Here is a 13,466-nt window from a genome sequence, read left to right as displayed (position 1 = left end):
TTGTGCAGTTCATGGTTCCAATGTGCAGCAGTATGAGAGCTGGGATTGGGCGTGGGAGGGGCTGTGAGTGGGAGGGGCTGTGAGTGGGAGGGGCTGCGGGTGGGAGGGGCCTGGGTGGGTGGGGCTTGAGGAGGCAGGGCTACGTGTGGGAGGGGCCATGAGTGGGAAAGGCTGCATGTGGGCGAGGCTAAGGTGGGAGGGGCTGAGCATGGGACGGGCTGTGAGTGGGTGGTGCCACGAGTGGGAGGGGCTGAGTATGGGAGTGGCTTGGGTGGGAGGGGCTAGATGTGGGTAGGGCTGGGAGTGTGGGTGGGGACATGCAGTTATGCCTGCCTGTCTCGTGTGTAGGGGTGTTGGGCGCATTCATTCATGGAGGCTCCTAAAGGCTTGCATGTTCCTGTATACTCACAAAGCAGAGAGGTAGAAAAGCCGGGACAGGGTGGAGGAAAGTGTGGTGATCCAGGGAGATGGAAGACACTGGTCTGGCCCTGCGTGTGGGTCCCCAGCACCCATGTAAGGTCTGGGCTTCATGGTTCTGGTGGTTTGAACGAACGTCCACCGTAGGCTCGTGTGTTTGGGCCCTCGGTCCCCATGTGGTGGCATCGTCTGGGAAGGCTTAGGAATTACGGCATGGAGGAGGTGTGTCACGAGAGGTGAGTTCTGAGTTTAAAGAGGCAGCTCCCAGCTCCTCTCCTGTTTTGTCCTCACCGTTCATGGTAAGAGAGCCCTCAGCATCCGGCTTTAGCCACCATGTCTGCCACCTGCTACCATGACAGTGATGGGCTCTCATCCCTCTGGAAGTGTACGGCAAACAGGCCCTTCTCCTGGTTGCCTTGTTATAGTGTTTTATCACAATAGCTTGTATGAAGGGTTGTTGACATCAGCTGGGCAAGCTGCAGCAGCCAGTGTGAGCTTCCTGGAAACAAGGTAGCAAGTGGTAGTGGGAGTCCCCCAAAGTTGACCTCTGGCCCCATATGCACACATACATGTGCATACATACACACACACACACACACACACGCACACACACGCACACACATATACATACACACCCACAGTGGGTGATCCAGAAAGGCTTACTAGCAGTGGTCACACTTACACAAAAATGAAATGGCTAGGTGAAGAGGCAGGCCGGAGACTGCAGACGTGGTGGGAGGAAACAGGCAGTGCTCAGCCACCCCACTAAGCATTTGGGTTGACCCCATCCTTCGGGGGCCCTGTACTCAAATGGAATCCAAGATGGCCATGCCTACACAAGGAAACCACACAGAGTCCAGGGAAGGCAACTTTATTTCATACAGACCGAGCATACACACAGCCTGGTGACCTGCAGAGACATGTCTCGCTGGGCCCATCCCATGTCTTGAGGGTGGCCATGTTGTCTGACTCTGCGTGGCAGGCCCCAGGCGCCTGGAGGTCTCTCTCTTTCTCTCCAAGCCTTGGAGTAGGGCGTCGTCGACGGCAGCTGTGACCAGGGAGGCTGGAGGCAAAGGCAGGTGAGAGCAGGAGAGTGAGGTGCCAGCTGGGACAGTGCCAGCTGGGATGGTTTTGTCCGGAGGCCTGGCAGGCTTGGAGTTCTGTGAGCCTGTGGGAGGAGGCTTACCAGAGAGAGTGTGGTGGGGCACCGCTGGAGGAAGGCAGGGCAAATTTCTAAAGGGCCTGCTGTTGTTCAGATCTGGACTGTCTCCACAGGCCTGAATTTACAGGCTTTTTTTTTTAACGACGCTACTGGGATGTGGTGGGGTGTAGGGGTCCAGGCATGGGCAGCTCCCAGGCACTGGGGGAGCCTCCTGTGAGGCCACTGTAAACCCTTGTCTCTTCCTCTCCTGCCTTTTCCATCCACCCTGGGGGACTGGTGGAGCTCTCCATAGGCCAAAGCCGTAGAGCCCATCCGTCCTGGACTGAAGCTTCCAGAACCCTGAGCCACTGTGGACCTCTCCGCTTTGTAAGTAGACCACAGGGGGCAGACCCACGCAGCACACAAATTTAGAGTAACCTGTACTGCACTGAGCAGAGACCAGGCCATTTCTCTCGTACGTGTGTGTGTGTGTGTGTGTGTGTGTGTATGTGTGTATGTGCATATGTATATATGTACACATGTATGTGTGTATGTGCGTATGTATGTGTCTTATGAATGTGTGTATATGTACATGTGTATGCATGCACATATGTGCATATGTATATATGTACGTGTGTGTATGTATGTGCATATGTATATATGTACACATGTATGTGTGTGTATGTGTGTATGTATGTGTCTTATGAATGTGTGTATATGTACATGTGTATGTATGTACATATGTATAAATGTGCATATGTATATATGTACGTGTGTGTGTTTGAGACAGGGCCTCATTATGCACCCCAGGCTGGCCTTGAACTGTGCCTCTCCTTCTCCAGCCTCCCCAGCACGGGGGTCATGAGTGAGCATCGCCAACTCAACTCATCATTTGAATTCTCATTAAACCCTCAGACACTGGCCCACCCTGCCACCCATGAGGACACAGATGCTGATAAGACCCCATGGCTTGCCTATTGTTTCATGCTAACGGTGAGGGCGGGAGGTGGGGGGCTGAGGCTGGGGATTGCGTGGGGAGTGTGGTTTAGAACCCCGGCCTGGAAATCAGTGCTCACCAGTACCGAGAACTTCCCTCAGATGGAAGAGGGCACGTGAGTTTAAAAAAAATAATAATGGCAGAGACAAGGTGTTCTGGGCCAGTGTGTACCAAGCACCATCCCCCTGTGGTCGCACGCCCTTTACTTGGCCTTTGAAACTGCCTCCCGTGTCCCCGAGAGTGTAATAATGTAAATGAATATCAGATCTTTACTTGGTAATTGAGAGCAGAGAGAAGGCCACGATAAGTCAAATTAATTTGCTGGATGCAGCCCAAGCAGGTCCCTGCGGAAGGGGCAGGACTTTACAATGGGCTGAGGGTGTTCCTGAGCACGGGCTGCGAGGCGGCCTGGGGGCGGTGGCTGTGGATGCACACACAGAGCTACTGCTCGGCAGCCTCAGCCTTGGGGTTTGAGATTCTGTCCTGAGACGTTTGTGTCATCTGGGGGCTACAGAGCAGTACTGGCTTCCTAGCCTAGGACACCTGGGTGGCAGGCCCCAAGGTCCAGCCTTGGACAGAGAAGGGCAGGATTCTGGAGTTCAGGGTCTCAGATCCGCCCGGGTGATTTTGAACTCTCGGGTCCCCGGATAGCCAACCTGTGAATCTGGGATAAACAGATAAGCCCTTGGCTTACTGCTAGCAGTGACCCACCACTGGTGATGCGATGCGCTCCAAGAGGTCAGTCTGTGCGACAGCGACAGACTCCTGTCGTGTCCTTGTCTCAGGGAAGAAGCAGGATTAGCGATGGGATCGGAGGTGGGGTCGGGAAAACCCAGCTGCTTGCTTCTTCACTGTTGCTCTGTGGGGGCTCTGCACCTGTTTCCCCTCCCCTCCCCCCGCCTTTCCGGGCCCCAGTTTCCCTCTGCAGATAAAGCCAACACTGGTTCTCACCTCCAGTCGGGCCTCCAGTGGCTCGGTGAGAACATTCCGAACATTCCATAGACAGAATTCAACCCCAAGGGGGAAAGGCAGCTAAGAAAATGAGGCTCAGTGGGGACATTAAGAGGCTGGCACCATCTTTGTGTGCATGTGAACATGTGTGTGCGTGCAGCTGTATGTGTGTGCATGTGTGTGTACCTGTTGTTCCTCGGGAGATGCCCACCTTGAATTTTGAGACGGTGTCTCTCACTGAGCCTAGAACTCACAGATTAGGCTCGTTTGGCTGGCCTTTGAGCCCCAGCCACTCACTGCTGTCCCTCTCCAGTGCTGGGGTTGCAAGCACATGCCACTACACTCAGCAGTTTTTAAACACTGGCTCTGGGGGAATCGAACTCAGGTCCTTAGGCTTGCAAGGCAAGCGCTCTATTGGTTGAGCCATCGCCCCGAACCAACCCCACCTTCATGTGTGTGTGGAGGTCTGAGACTGACATCAAGTGCCTTCTTCAGTCTTCCCCTATCTCGTATGTTGAGTCAGGGTCTCGCTGAAGCCAGGGCTTGTGTGTTTGGCTCATCTGCCTCCGTCTCCTGAGTTGTGGGGCTGTAGGCTGGCTACCATGCCTGCTGTGCCTGCTTGGCTTTTACGTGGGTGCTGGGGATACAAACTCGAGTCCTTATTCTTTCTGGGAAAGCCTCTCCCCACGGAGCTTTCTCCCCAGCCCCTCTGGCACTGCCTTTGGCGTCATCTCCCAGGACCCTCTGCTTTCTGGTGCGTCCTCCTGCATCTTACAGTGCCATGTGACATCAGCTACGGCCTCTGACACCTTGGAGCAAGCCACCCCAGGGTTAAAGCTGAACCCCACTTCCCCGGAGAGGCTTGCTGCCCTTACCTGCGGGGCTCCCTACTTCTGGAGATACTTTCTCATAATGCTTTCGACATCGTCGTCGTCGTCGTCGTCGTCACCTCTTCTCCCAGGGCCAGGCTCTCTGTGCTCAGGGGACATTCGCTCACCACCGTCACCTTGGAGCCTTGGGACCCTGGGACCACTCTTGACGCTGTCTGTACTTCTGAAGGACACAATGGAGCCGGAGGATGAGGATGAGTCGGAGAGCTGAGCGGGGTCCTTGGGCTCTGGGTTCTTTTTCAAAATGGTTTTGATCCCCGAGAGAAAGGAGCGGCCAGCGGCTCCTGCCGTGGCCTCAAAGCGGACGCCTGGGTATTTTGAGGCCTCCTTCTCATCTTTGGCAGCAGCCCCCGACAAAGGAGTGCTGGACTTCCTGACAGCCGGAAGGAAGTCGTCAAAGTCCACTTTGGTCTGGCTTTTGTAGTTGAGGCTTGGAAGCTTCCAGCTGAAGGGGTCACTGTCCAGCGTTTCTCCCATCAGATGGGAGAACTGACGGTTCTGGAAGACAAGAGGCTCCTTCCCAAAGTCTGGGCAGCCCGCGTCGTCCACCGAGGACTCCAGGCACCGCCTCCTGGGCCGCATCGTAGGGGATAAGAGTGGATCCCTGGGCGCCGTGGGGGAGCTCAGCTTTCTCCACGTGCTGGGTCCTGACTCTAAGAGGGACTCGCAGGAACCAAACCGTGTCTTCTGTTTGCCAGGCAGCTCTGAGGAGACGCACTTGAGACTGGTGGACCGGGAGAGGCCAGCTGTGGCCCCCTCTGCTCCCAGAGGAGACTTTGCCGCGGTCCTCAGTGAGCGGTCTCCCTCATCGCTGCTGGCTCTGCCCCTCCTAAGTGAGGAAGCCCTGGTAGTCTGGAAAATGGGGAGTGTGGGTCCGTCCCCCAGATGCAGAGAGGAACCCTGGCCCCTCTGAGCCCTCTTCCTGCGGAGCTCTTCTACAAACTCTGAGAGAGCAGCAGACGGGCTGGGCAGCTTGTCCCTGGGCGGGGGTGACGTAGCCCTGCTCTGAGAGGTGGGAGATGAGGTCGGAGTACCTGGTCGCTCTGGGGTGGTTTTTCTGTGGACAACAAATCCTTCCTCATCCCCCAAATGGTAGGGCTTTTGTGGGAAGACTGGGTGGAGAGACCCAGAACCACCCCTGGGAGTCTCTCTGGGAGCGTCCCAGGCTGACGAGGATGCCAGTCTCAGCCTCTCAGGCTCTTCACTCATCCTGTGTCAAGAAGAAAAAAAACGCAACCGCTAGAAACTGCAGCTCTTACAATCTGCGTGACCCACATGAGAGCTGCTGAGCCCGGCCTGAGCGTCACTCTGTCTTTGTAAAGGCCACCCCTGCTGCAGCCTCTAGCGAGTCATGTGATTCGACGTGGAAATTCCAGCTGTGTAAATGATTTTGAGTTGCTTTCTGAGATGCAATTTCTATCTATAATTAAGCCCAGCTAAGTACATCTGAGTGGATCGACACCACGGGCTACTGTAAGTGACCTGGACCTATGGGACATTCTGTCTGACGGAACTTCACTTCGGAACCTGGGGTTTTGGTGAGAGAGTAATTCACTTTTCCAAACCTGGAGGGAAAGCACGCAAGGATGACTTATTCGTTTAAGGGCAAGCTCAGAGCGCAGCTCCAAAAAGTGGGGTGCTGGGGCATCTGTTACCCCAGTTGTGTCTTGGTGAGAGTACTTTATGAGACTTTTATGAAGGTGATGGCTTCATGGAGTGGAGGGTTGGGGGACAGATACAAATCATTTCCCCTAAAGGAAAAAGAGTCACATGAAATCAGCTTGAAGCCACAGCTCTACAGGGGGTAGCTGTTGGGGGGGGGGAGGCACAGGGTGGGGAGGCAGCTTCTATTCTGAGACACGAGCCTCCATTTTCACACAGCAGTTTGCAGCAGCTGCACACCGCGTCCCCAAAGCCAGAGTCTTGAAGCCTGTGTGTGGGAACTGTAGGCCACAAAATAAAGGGTGTTCTTTGAGAGAGGTGACAGGCCAACAATGCTTCCCTTAATAAATAAAAAAAGTTCTTCGCCCTCCCTCTCAGGGAAACAAGCATCTGTCCACCCACCACTGATGTCTCGTAATTTATTTAAAAACAAAAATAGGCGTACCAGATGTCAGGTTTGGCCAAGGGAGGCAGAGCTGCTGGAGCAGGCCAGCGGTGAGGTCTGGCTGCTTATTGGCTCTGTGACAGTGGGGACAAGTGCAGGAAGTCTGCCAAACACCAAAGATGGCTGGGATGCTGCCTGGAAATTGCCACCCTGGTCCCATAGGGTAGTTTGAGAGGTGTGGGGCTTTGGAACCTGGGGGTACAGCCACACTGAGGGCCCTCAGAGGAGATGGCTGACAGGACAGGAAGGCCCAGCTAGCATCTCTTCCAGGCCTTCTTTTCTTAGGAAATGATTATACCCCACAGGTGTCAGGCAGTGGAGTCTTGTGGGTGACTAGGTTTGAGGGTGAGTGTCTCTCAGGGCTGGGGAGATGGTCTGGTAGGTAAAGTGCACGCCACACAAATGTGAGGACCTAACCTGACATGTGAGGGCTGGCGTGACCGTGTGTCCTTGTCATCTCAGTACTGAAGAGGAGAGACAGGTGGCCCTGTGACTAATCGGTGAGTGCCAGGCCAGTGACAGACCCTTTCTCAAAACCCAAGGTGGACAGAACTTCATCCCATGGGCTACTCTCCTAGAGGATCCGGCCAGCATGGCGCCTGGGAGATGCTGCCAGATCACGAGGACGGAGCATAGGGCTGGTTGCACTCACACAGTGAGACCATAGGTGGAACTGAGAGGGATGGAGAGGGCTGACCACTACACAGCCGGTGACCTTGCATCACTCAGCAGGAAGTGGGCGGCCCCGTGTGCTGAAACAAAACCTCCCCGCTTTTCCCACAGCAGCTGCTGCCTTTTCCTATTTCTTGCCTGTCAGGTCCTGTCCTGTCACAGCTGGACCTGCCTAAGCGCTGAGTGTGAAGCCCAATGGCTGCTTTCCAATCACCTGAAGGCATGCCTGTCCCCCTGTACACACACACACACACACACACACACACACACACACACACACACAGAGGCACATGCATGCATACTCACACACACTCACACATTCACACACACACACACACACACACACACACAGGCACATGCATGCATACTCACACACACTCACACATTCACACACACACACACACACACACACACACACACACAGGCACATGCATGCATACTCACACACACTCACACATTCACACACACACACACACACACACACAGGCACATGCATGCATACTCACACACACTCACACATTCACACACACACACACACACACACACACACACACACACGCATGCACACACGCACTGCAAGGTGACATCCACACTCTATTCATTTCACTCTCCTTTTTGATAAACAGCTTTGAGCTGTCATGGCCAGTGGGCCGCTGCCGAGCTGACAAAAGTCATTTCTGTGCTGTCTTGGTCCTGAAAGGAGGCGGGCGTGATGAATGTATCTCAGGCTTCAGTCTCATCCATCGCCTGCTACTCAGGGTGGGTGTTGACATCAAGGGTGCTCGCTGCTTGGTCTCCCGGAACTCTGTGGTCCCCTTGCTCCCAACTCCAACCCTCACTGGTGGTTTCGGATGCCAGGGTGAGGCAGGAGAAAATGGAGCGACTAGGCTCTGAAGGAAGACGGGGAGGAAGGCACGGAGGAGGGAAGACGCATGGAGGAAGGGGACGTGGAAGAGCCGAAGACGACAAAATCACGTGGGCAGGGTCCTAGCGTCTTTAGTCCTGTAACTACTCAGTCAGTACTCAGCCTGGCTCACAGTTAGGTGACCAGTAAATGGTGGATGTGATTGGGGTAGAGGAGAAGGAAGAGGGACCAAAATAAGACGAAAAAAGGGGTGGACAGAGGCACGGGAAGAAAGGAGGGCCAGGGAGTGACAGGAACTGAAGTAGCACAAGAAAGGGACAACTGGTAGACCACTGGGAGAGAGCAGAGCACTGGAAGGAAGATGAACGGCCCAGATGGTAGAGGAGGGGAAGAGGGAAACGGAGGTGAGGGCATGAGGCCGGCGGAGACTCACGGGAGGGACTGGTTCTGCCCTTTTCATCTCTGACAGAAAGGTTAGGGGGTGGCAGGCTGGGGAGCAGGACCAGCCAGGGGCCCAGATGTGGGTCTTCAGGTCCATACTGCACTGTAAGGTGCAGGTGGCCCAGCTGGGTGGCCCTAAGTGCTACAGGTGTGGCCTTGGCTTCATAAGCAGGCTCCAGGGCTGAGCCCTGCCCTCCTGGGATGGCCTGGAGCCTTTGGGGGACCAGCAGGGACACAGCCACATCACGTGGATTCCTAGGAGGACTACAAAGGACGGGGTGTTGGGTGGGATGTAAAGACCTCCCCCTCAGCTCCACGGCACAGAAGCCCATGCCCCTCATGTCTCTCAGCCTTCCCTGTTGCTGTCTGTATATGAAGTTCTTTGGTTTGTTTGTTTGTTTGTTTGTTTGTTTTGTTTTTTTGAAGTTCTTTGTATCCATAGTCTGTGCGGACATTGTGAGATTATTTTTATTTTTATTTTTTTATTTTTGTCTAGTCATCCTCTGGGCTTTGGGGAAAGAACCCCAGCTGTGCCACTTGAGGCTGGTGTTATCCTGTCCCAGCTCTGCAACCTTTGAGCACAGCCTGTGTTCAGGCACCCAGACCTGTGACACGTATTCTTGCTCTCCATGTGTCCTCCAGGGTGGCCTGGCTGGAACTATCTCTCCCTCTCTCCCTCCCTCTTTCCCCCCTCCCTTATTCTCTCTCTCCCTTCCCCTCTCTCCCCCCCCTCCCCCGCCCCTGTGACGTAGGCAATAGGATGTCCACCTGATGCTCAGAGTGCTGAGCCAGGGAGATGCTACAGTGCTGAGGGCTCTCCGAGTGGCTGGGAGAAAGGTGATGGATGCCACTTGGGGTGGTGGTTAGTGTCTGAAGAAAAGCTCCTGAGATATCTCGGGGTCCTCTGCAGCCTGACCCTTAATCACTCCAAAGAACAAGCATTGAGGTGGTTTTCATACTCAAATGCAGAGATAGTGAGTGTTCACGGTCATGGCACCTTAATGCCCTGGGCCCCAGGCTAGAATCAGGGCAGAGAACAGGCAGATCTCCTGCCTCCATGGCCACCCCAAGAGCTAGGAGTTATGGCCTTCGGGCAGAACAGGGGAGAGGGAACACCCCTGTGGCACACAGAAAGGAGGTACCTGAGGTGCGGTCCCACGTAGGCGAGCCAATACATTGCAGTGTACTTGTCTCTGTGGCCTTTTGCTAGACTCTGTGGGTGATCCATGGCTGACACTATCTGTGACATCACAGCTTGGTGGCTGGGGACCTTGTCTGGTGCTACCTTGAGTGACACTGTCATTGGGACTGCCACCTTACATTCTCCGGGCCAGAGTTTCCTCAGCTGAGAAATAGGGGTGTCCGCATGCACCTCCCAGTGTCACAGCAAGAAAAGACCCATGATAGAAATATCCATTATACTGACCACCACTGCCTAGATTAGCCTTGCCTGTGACAGATGCTCAGTAAATACATATGGAGTGAGGCAGGGGAGTCGCAGTATATAGCAGCCCCACAAACACCCACTGGATTCATGAGGGCAAGTCTCCAGTCCTCTGGCACACAGTAGGTGCTCAGCTCAATATGTTCCATTATTAGAAAAGCAATGCCCCAATGCCCAGCCCACAGTAGGAGTCCAGTAAATGCTGACTAGTTAATTCATAGGAGTCTATAGGAATGCCCTGTGTGTTTGGTTGTCTAACATTGCAGAGAGTCCTTAGGTAAGCCAGGGTATTACATCTTTGGAACACTGGACTTTGCAAGGTCAGGAAAATGAGTCTTTAAGTGAGCAGTAGTGGGTTCAAATCCCGCCTCTTCCTCTTCCGAGCCAAGCTCTTCTGGGGGCATGTCTCAGGTCTCGGGGTGTCGTTAGGAGTTAGGGGTGAGGTGTGCTGGCTGCCCAGCCTCCATCTGCCCCAGGGCGGGGCAGGTAACACATCCTATAGTTCCACCTGCATGTTCAGCCGGCCCTCCACCCCTGCAGATTATGTACCCGTGGACTCAACCAGATCAAAGACACCTGAAAAATAACCACGAGACTGTACCAGGCACACACAGATACTCTTTCCTGACATTTTCCTTACACGGTATGGTTTGACCACTCCTTAGGCAGCAGGTGAGTGAGGTCAGTGTGCTGGCTATCATGAAGTGACTGAGGGCATACACAGGGTGGGGGTGTCACAGACTCTGTGCAAATCTAGCCTGTATCACACGTGTATCTGTGAGGCCTTCAGAAACCAAGTCCCCTTAAACACCCAGGGACGAGTGATGACTCACTCCAAAGCGCCGCTTGCCGTCAGGCTAATCTATTTTAGTATCCTAACACCTGTCTGTCTGCTTGTCCTTGCTGGCTCTGAGGAAGACCTCAGACTGAGCACAGATGCTAAAGAATAAACAAGAGCCGCCCTGGCTGGAAAGGAGAAGGCAACAGCCGAGAAGGGGTCTCTTGTGGGGAATACACTTCCCCTGCCAGGCCGCCTTGTGGATGTGTCTCCTGTGCTTTTATTCTGAGCGTGAGCCTGGCAGCTATGCAGTCAACGAAGCAATCATGTCACCTAGGTCAGCCCCTCTGCCCTACCTTACACACGGGCAAACCGAGGCCCACTGAGGTGAAACCATTTGCTCACGGTCTTCCTGCAGTGTGGGTTGGGACCTGGATCAAGGCCTTCCGTGGCCAGATGCCATTCACTCCTGGCTATTGCCAGATCCCGCACCCCGGGGCTGAGGGATAGTGTGGGCCTATAGCCAGGTGAAGTTTTACCCAGTGTTTCACATGTCTCCTCAAAGCCCATCATGGCACAGGCCCAACTCACCGGCCCCTGGACGCTGGCGTCATACTTAACCACACAGCAGCATTTGCAATTTCTGCCTCGGCATCCGGCTGGAGCCAGAGCCAGTTGGATCCACAGGAGACTCAGTGCGGATGTAATGACCTTATAAGTCACCCACAGAGGTGAGCTGTCAGCCCCATTCTTCGCAGACACCCTGAAACCATCGAGCAAGTTGCTGTTCTTTAATACTGGTGAGGTCTGGGGTGAGACGTGAGTTTGCTCTGATAATGGCCCAGTGATACAAGAGTCAAATGCTGAAGATTGGCTCGGTGCCCAGGGCTGCACACAAGGTGCGCATCATGTTTACACTACGCTCCTCGAGACACAGGATACAGGGATGTCAAGCCACGGGGCACGTGACAAATGGAAAGACACAGTCCTGCACCAAATGGTTACCCCCAAATTCTCACCTCCTAGTCACCTTGCCGCCTTACCTTTTTTTTTGTCCCATTTTACAACTGAGAAAGGTGAGGCTCAGAGGGACCAGTGAGCTTGCTGAGGAACCAGCTGAGCTGTGAGATGCCCCATCTGGTCTGTCTGTCTCAAGACTGGGGCTGTCTTACAGGCTGCCTTCCCCGCCCCGAACGCAAATCTTTGGCTCTGGATGCGCCCGTGAAGAAGGGTTTGCTGTGCAGGAAGTTCCAGGTGGAGTGTGAAGCCTGCAGGGTGCATGCAGCAAGGGGCTGGCAAGAGAGCTCACCGTTTGCTCTGAGCCTGGAGCACAGGCTTTCTGGAGGCGGTGGGATGACTCAGGATTTGGAAGGGGGTGGGGGAGAGAATGAGGGGTGCTCACGGCTTGGGAAGGATACGTGCCTGCAGGAGGGACGGGCGCAGGAGGGAAGGCCCCCACCCCCAACCCCCCACCGGTTATTAGCCAATTCCATCTGCAAAACTTGGCAGGCGGTGACCACTACCCACTCTTCTTGGGCAGGGAAGTGAAGCTCAGTGAGGTCACCAGGCTTAGCGGGAAGGTGGGAAGCAAGAGGGACGAGGGGGTGACCGAGCTAAAGTGACAGGTCAGCAGGAGGCTGTCCCCATGTTCATTCACTCCCGGCTGGACAGTGTGGACACTGGGGTGAGACAGGCAAGGGCGCCATGAGGTAGGATGGCTGCCCAGCCTCGTTTGTAGTTCCTTCTGCTGCTTCCGGAGGCCTCAGTCTTTCATGCAGAAGGCAGCCCGTGAGCTGCCTCAGGGGACCCTGCACAGGTCATCCCAAGCTTTGCCTCACCGACACCAGGAGCAGGGGCCTGACAGGGTTGCTAGACACTGGGTAGAGAGGAATGCAGAGAGTAAAAAAAAAAAAAGCCTAGACCGGGGACCAAAACTCAGATGAATACCAGGTCCTATAGCACAGTATAGAAACGGAGGTCCGCTGGGACCCGTGGGGTACTGTGCGATAACTTCAGGGCTCTGAGACGGTAGAGCCAGAGAAGACGGGAGGGGAATAAGTGGTCCCCACCTGAGCACTGCAGATTGTATACATGCTGCATTATGGCCCCGTACCCAGAAAATATGGAAAAAAGCTGCATCGATTAAAAAGAATAATTCCAGAAACCTACCCCCCAATCCATTTCCATGAAGAAAGCAGAGGATGAGGGTCTGCGTGTGGAGCTAGGACAGACAGGCACATATTGGGGGACCTGCTGGGGAGCTACAGTCCCTCCTGCCCCATCTGACTGCAAGCCTCAGACTTCTCCAACGCAAAACTTATTTGTCTAAACAGCCATGGAAGACAGCGAAATGCAACCATTAACCTTCCACCAGGTTTTTAAAAAAGAAGGATTTTATGAGGAGGTAATTGTTGCACTTAGAAACCTGGTGATATAAGACTGTTTAGGGACAGCCAGAATACGATGCATATTAGAGTCCAAGATGACACTACATGTTTGTTAATGTCTACGGTCCTGGGATCGCCATGAGAGAGAGGGCACAAAGACAGAAATAATGTCGGTTTTGAAAAGCGCCAACAGTCATCAAAGTAAAGGAAAGGCCAATAAAGTCCAAGATGGCCAGACACCGCCGTTCTTTAAAAGGAAATGAAGGGTGCGGGGGATGAGTCGGTTACTATAGAGCCTGTTGTGCAAGCACACGGACCGGAGTTCGGAATCCCAACACTCACACAAGCAGCCAGGCTCAGCCATGAGCATCTGTGA

The 13,466-nt window shown here is 54.2% G+C and overlaps 1 protein-coding gene across 1 annotated transcript in view; it reads right to left on the bottom strand.

The window, feature by feature from the left end:
• Positions 1–1,272: 1,272 nt before the first annotated feature.
• MYO18B (myosin XVIIIB) overlaps positions 1,273–13,466 on the bottom strand; it is a gene marked incomplete at its 5' end in the record, with an annotated part of 198,622 nt that continues 186,428 nt past the window's right edge. The window contains 2 exons of the mRNA XM_084763691.1: positions 1,273–1,480; positions 4,382–5,606. Of these exons, the coding sequence (XP_084619817.1) occupies positions 4,394–5,606 (1,213 nt within the window). The 3' untranslated portion in view covers positions 1,273–1,480; positions 4,382–4,393. The remainder of the gene's footprint in view (positions 1,481–4,381; positions 5,607–13,466) is intronic.

Source organism: Acomys minous (assembly GCF_964271855.1).
Source record: "Acomys minous genome assembly, chromosome: 16".
In the NCBI taxonomy this organism is placed as follows: Eukaryota; Metazoa; Chordata; class Mammalia; order Rodentia; family Muridae; genus Acomys; species Acomys minous.
Note: the sequence above shows the minus strand (reverse complement) of the source record. Positions and strands in the feature narration are given on the sequence as shown.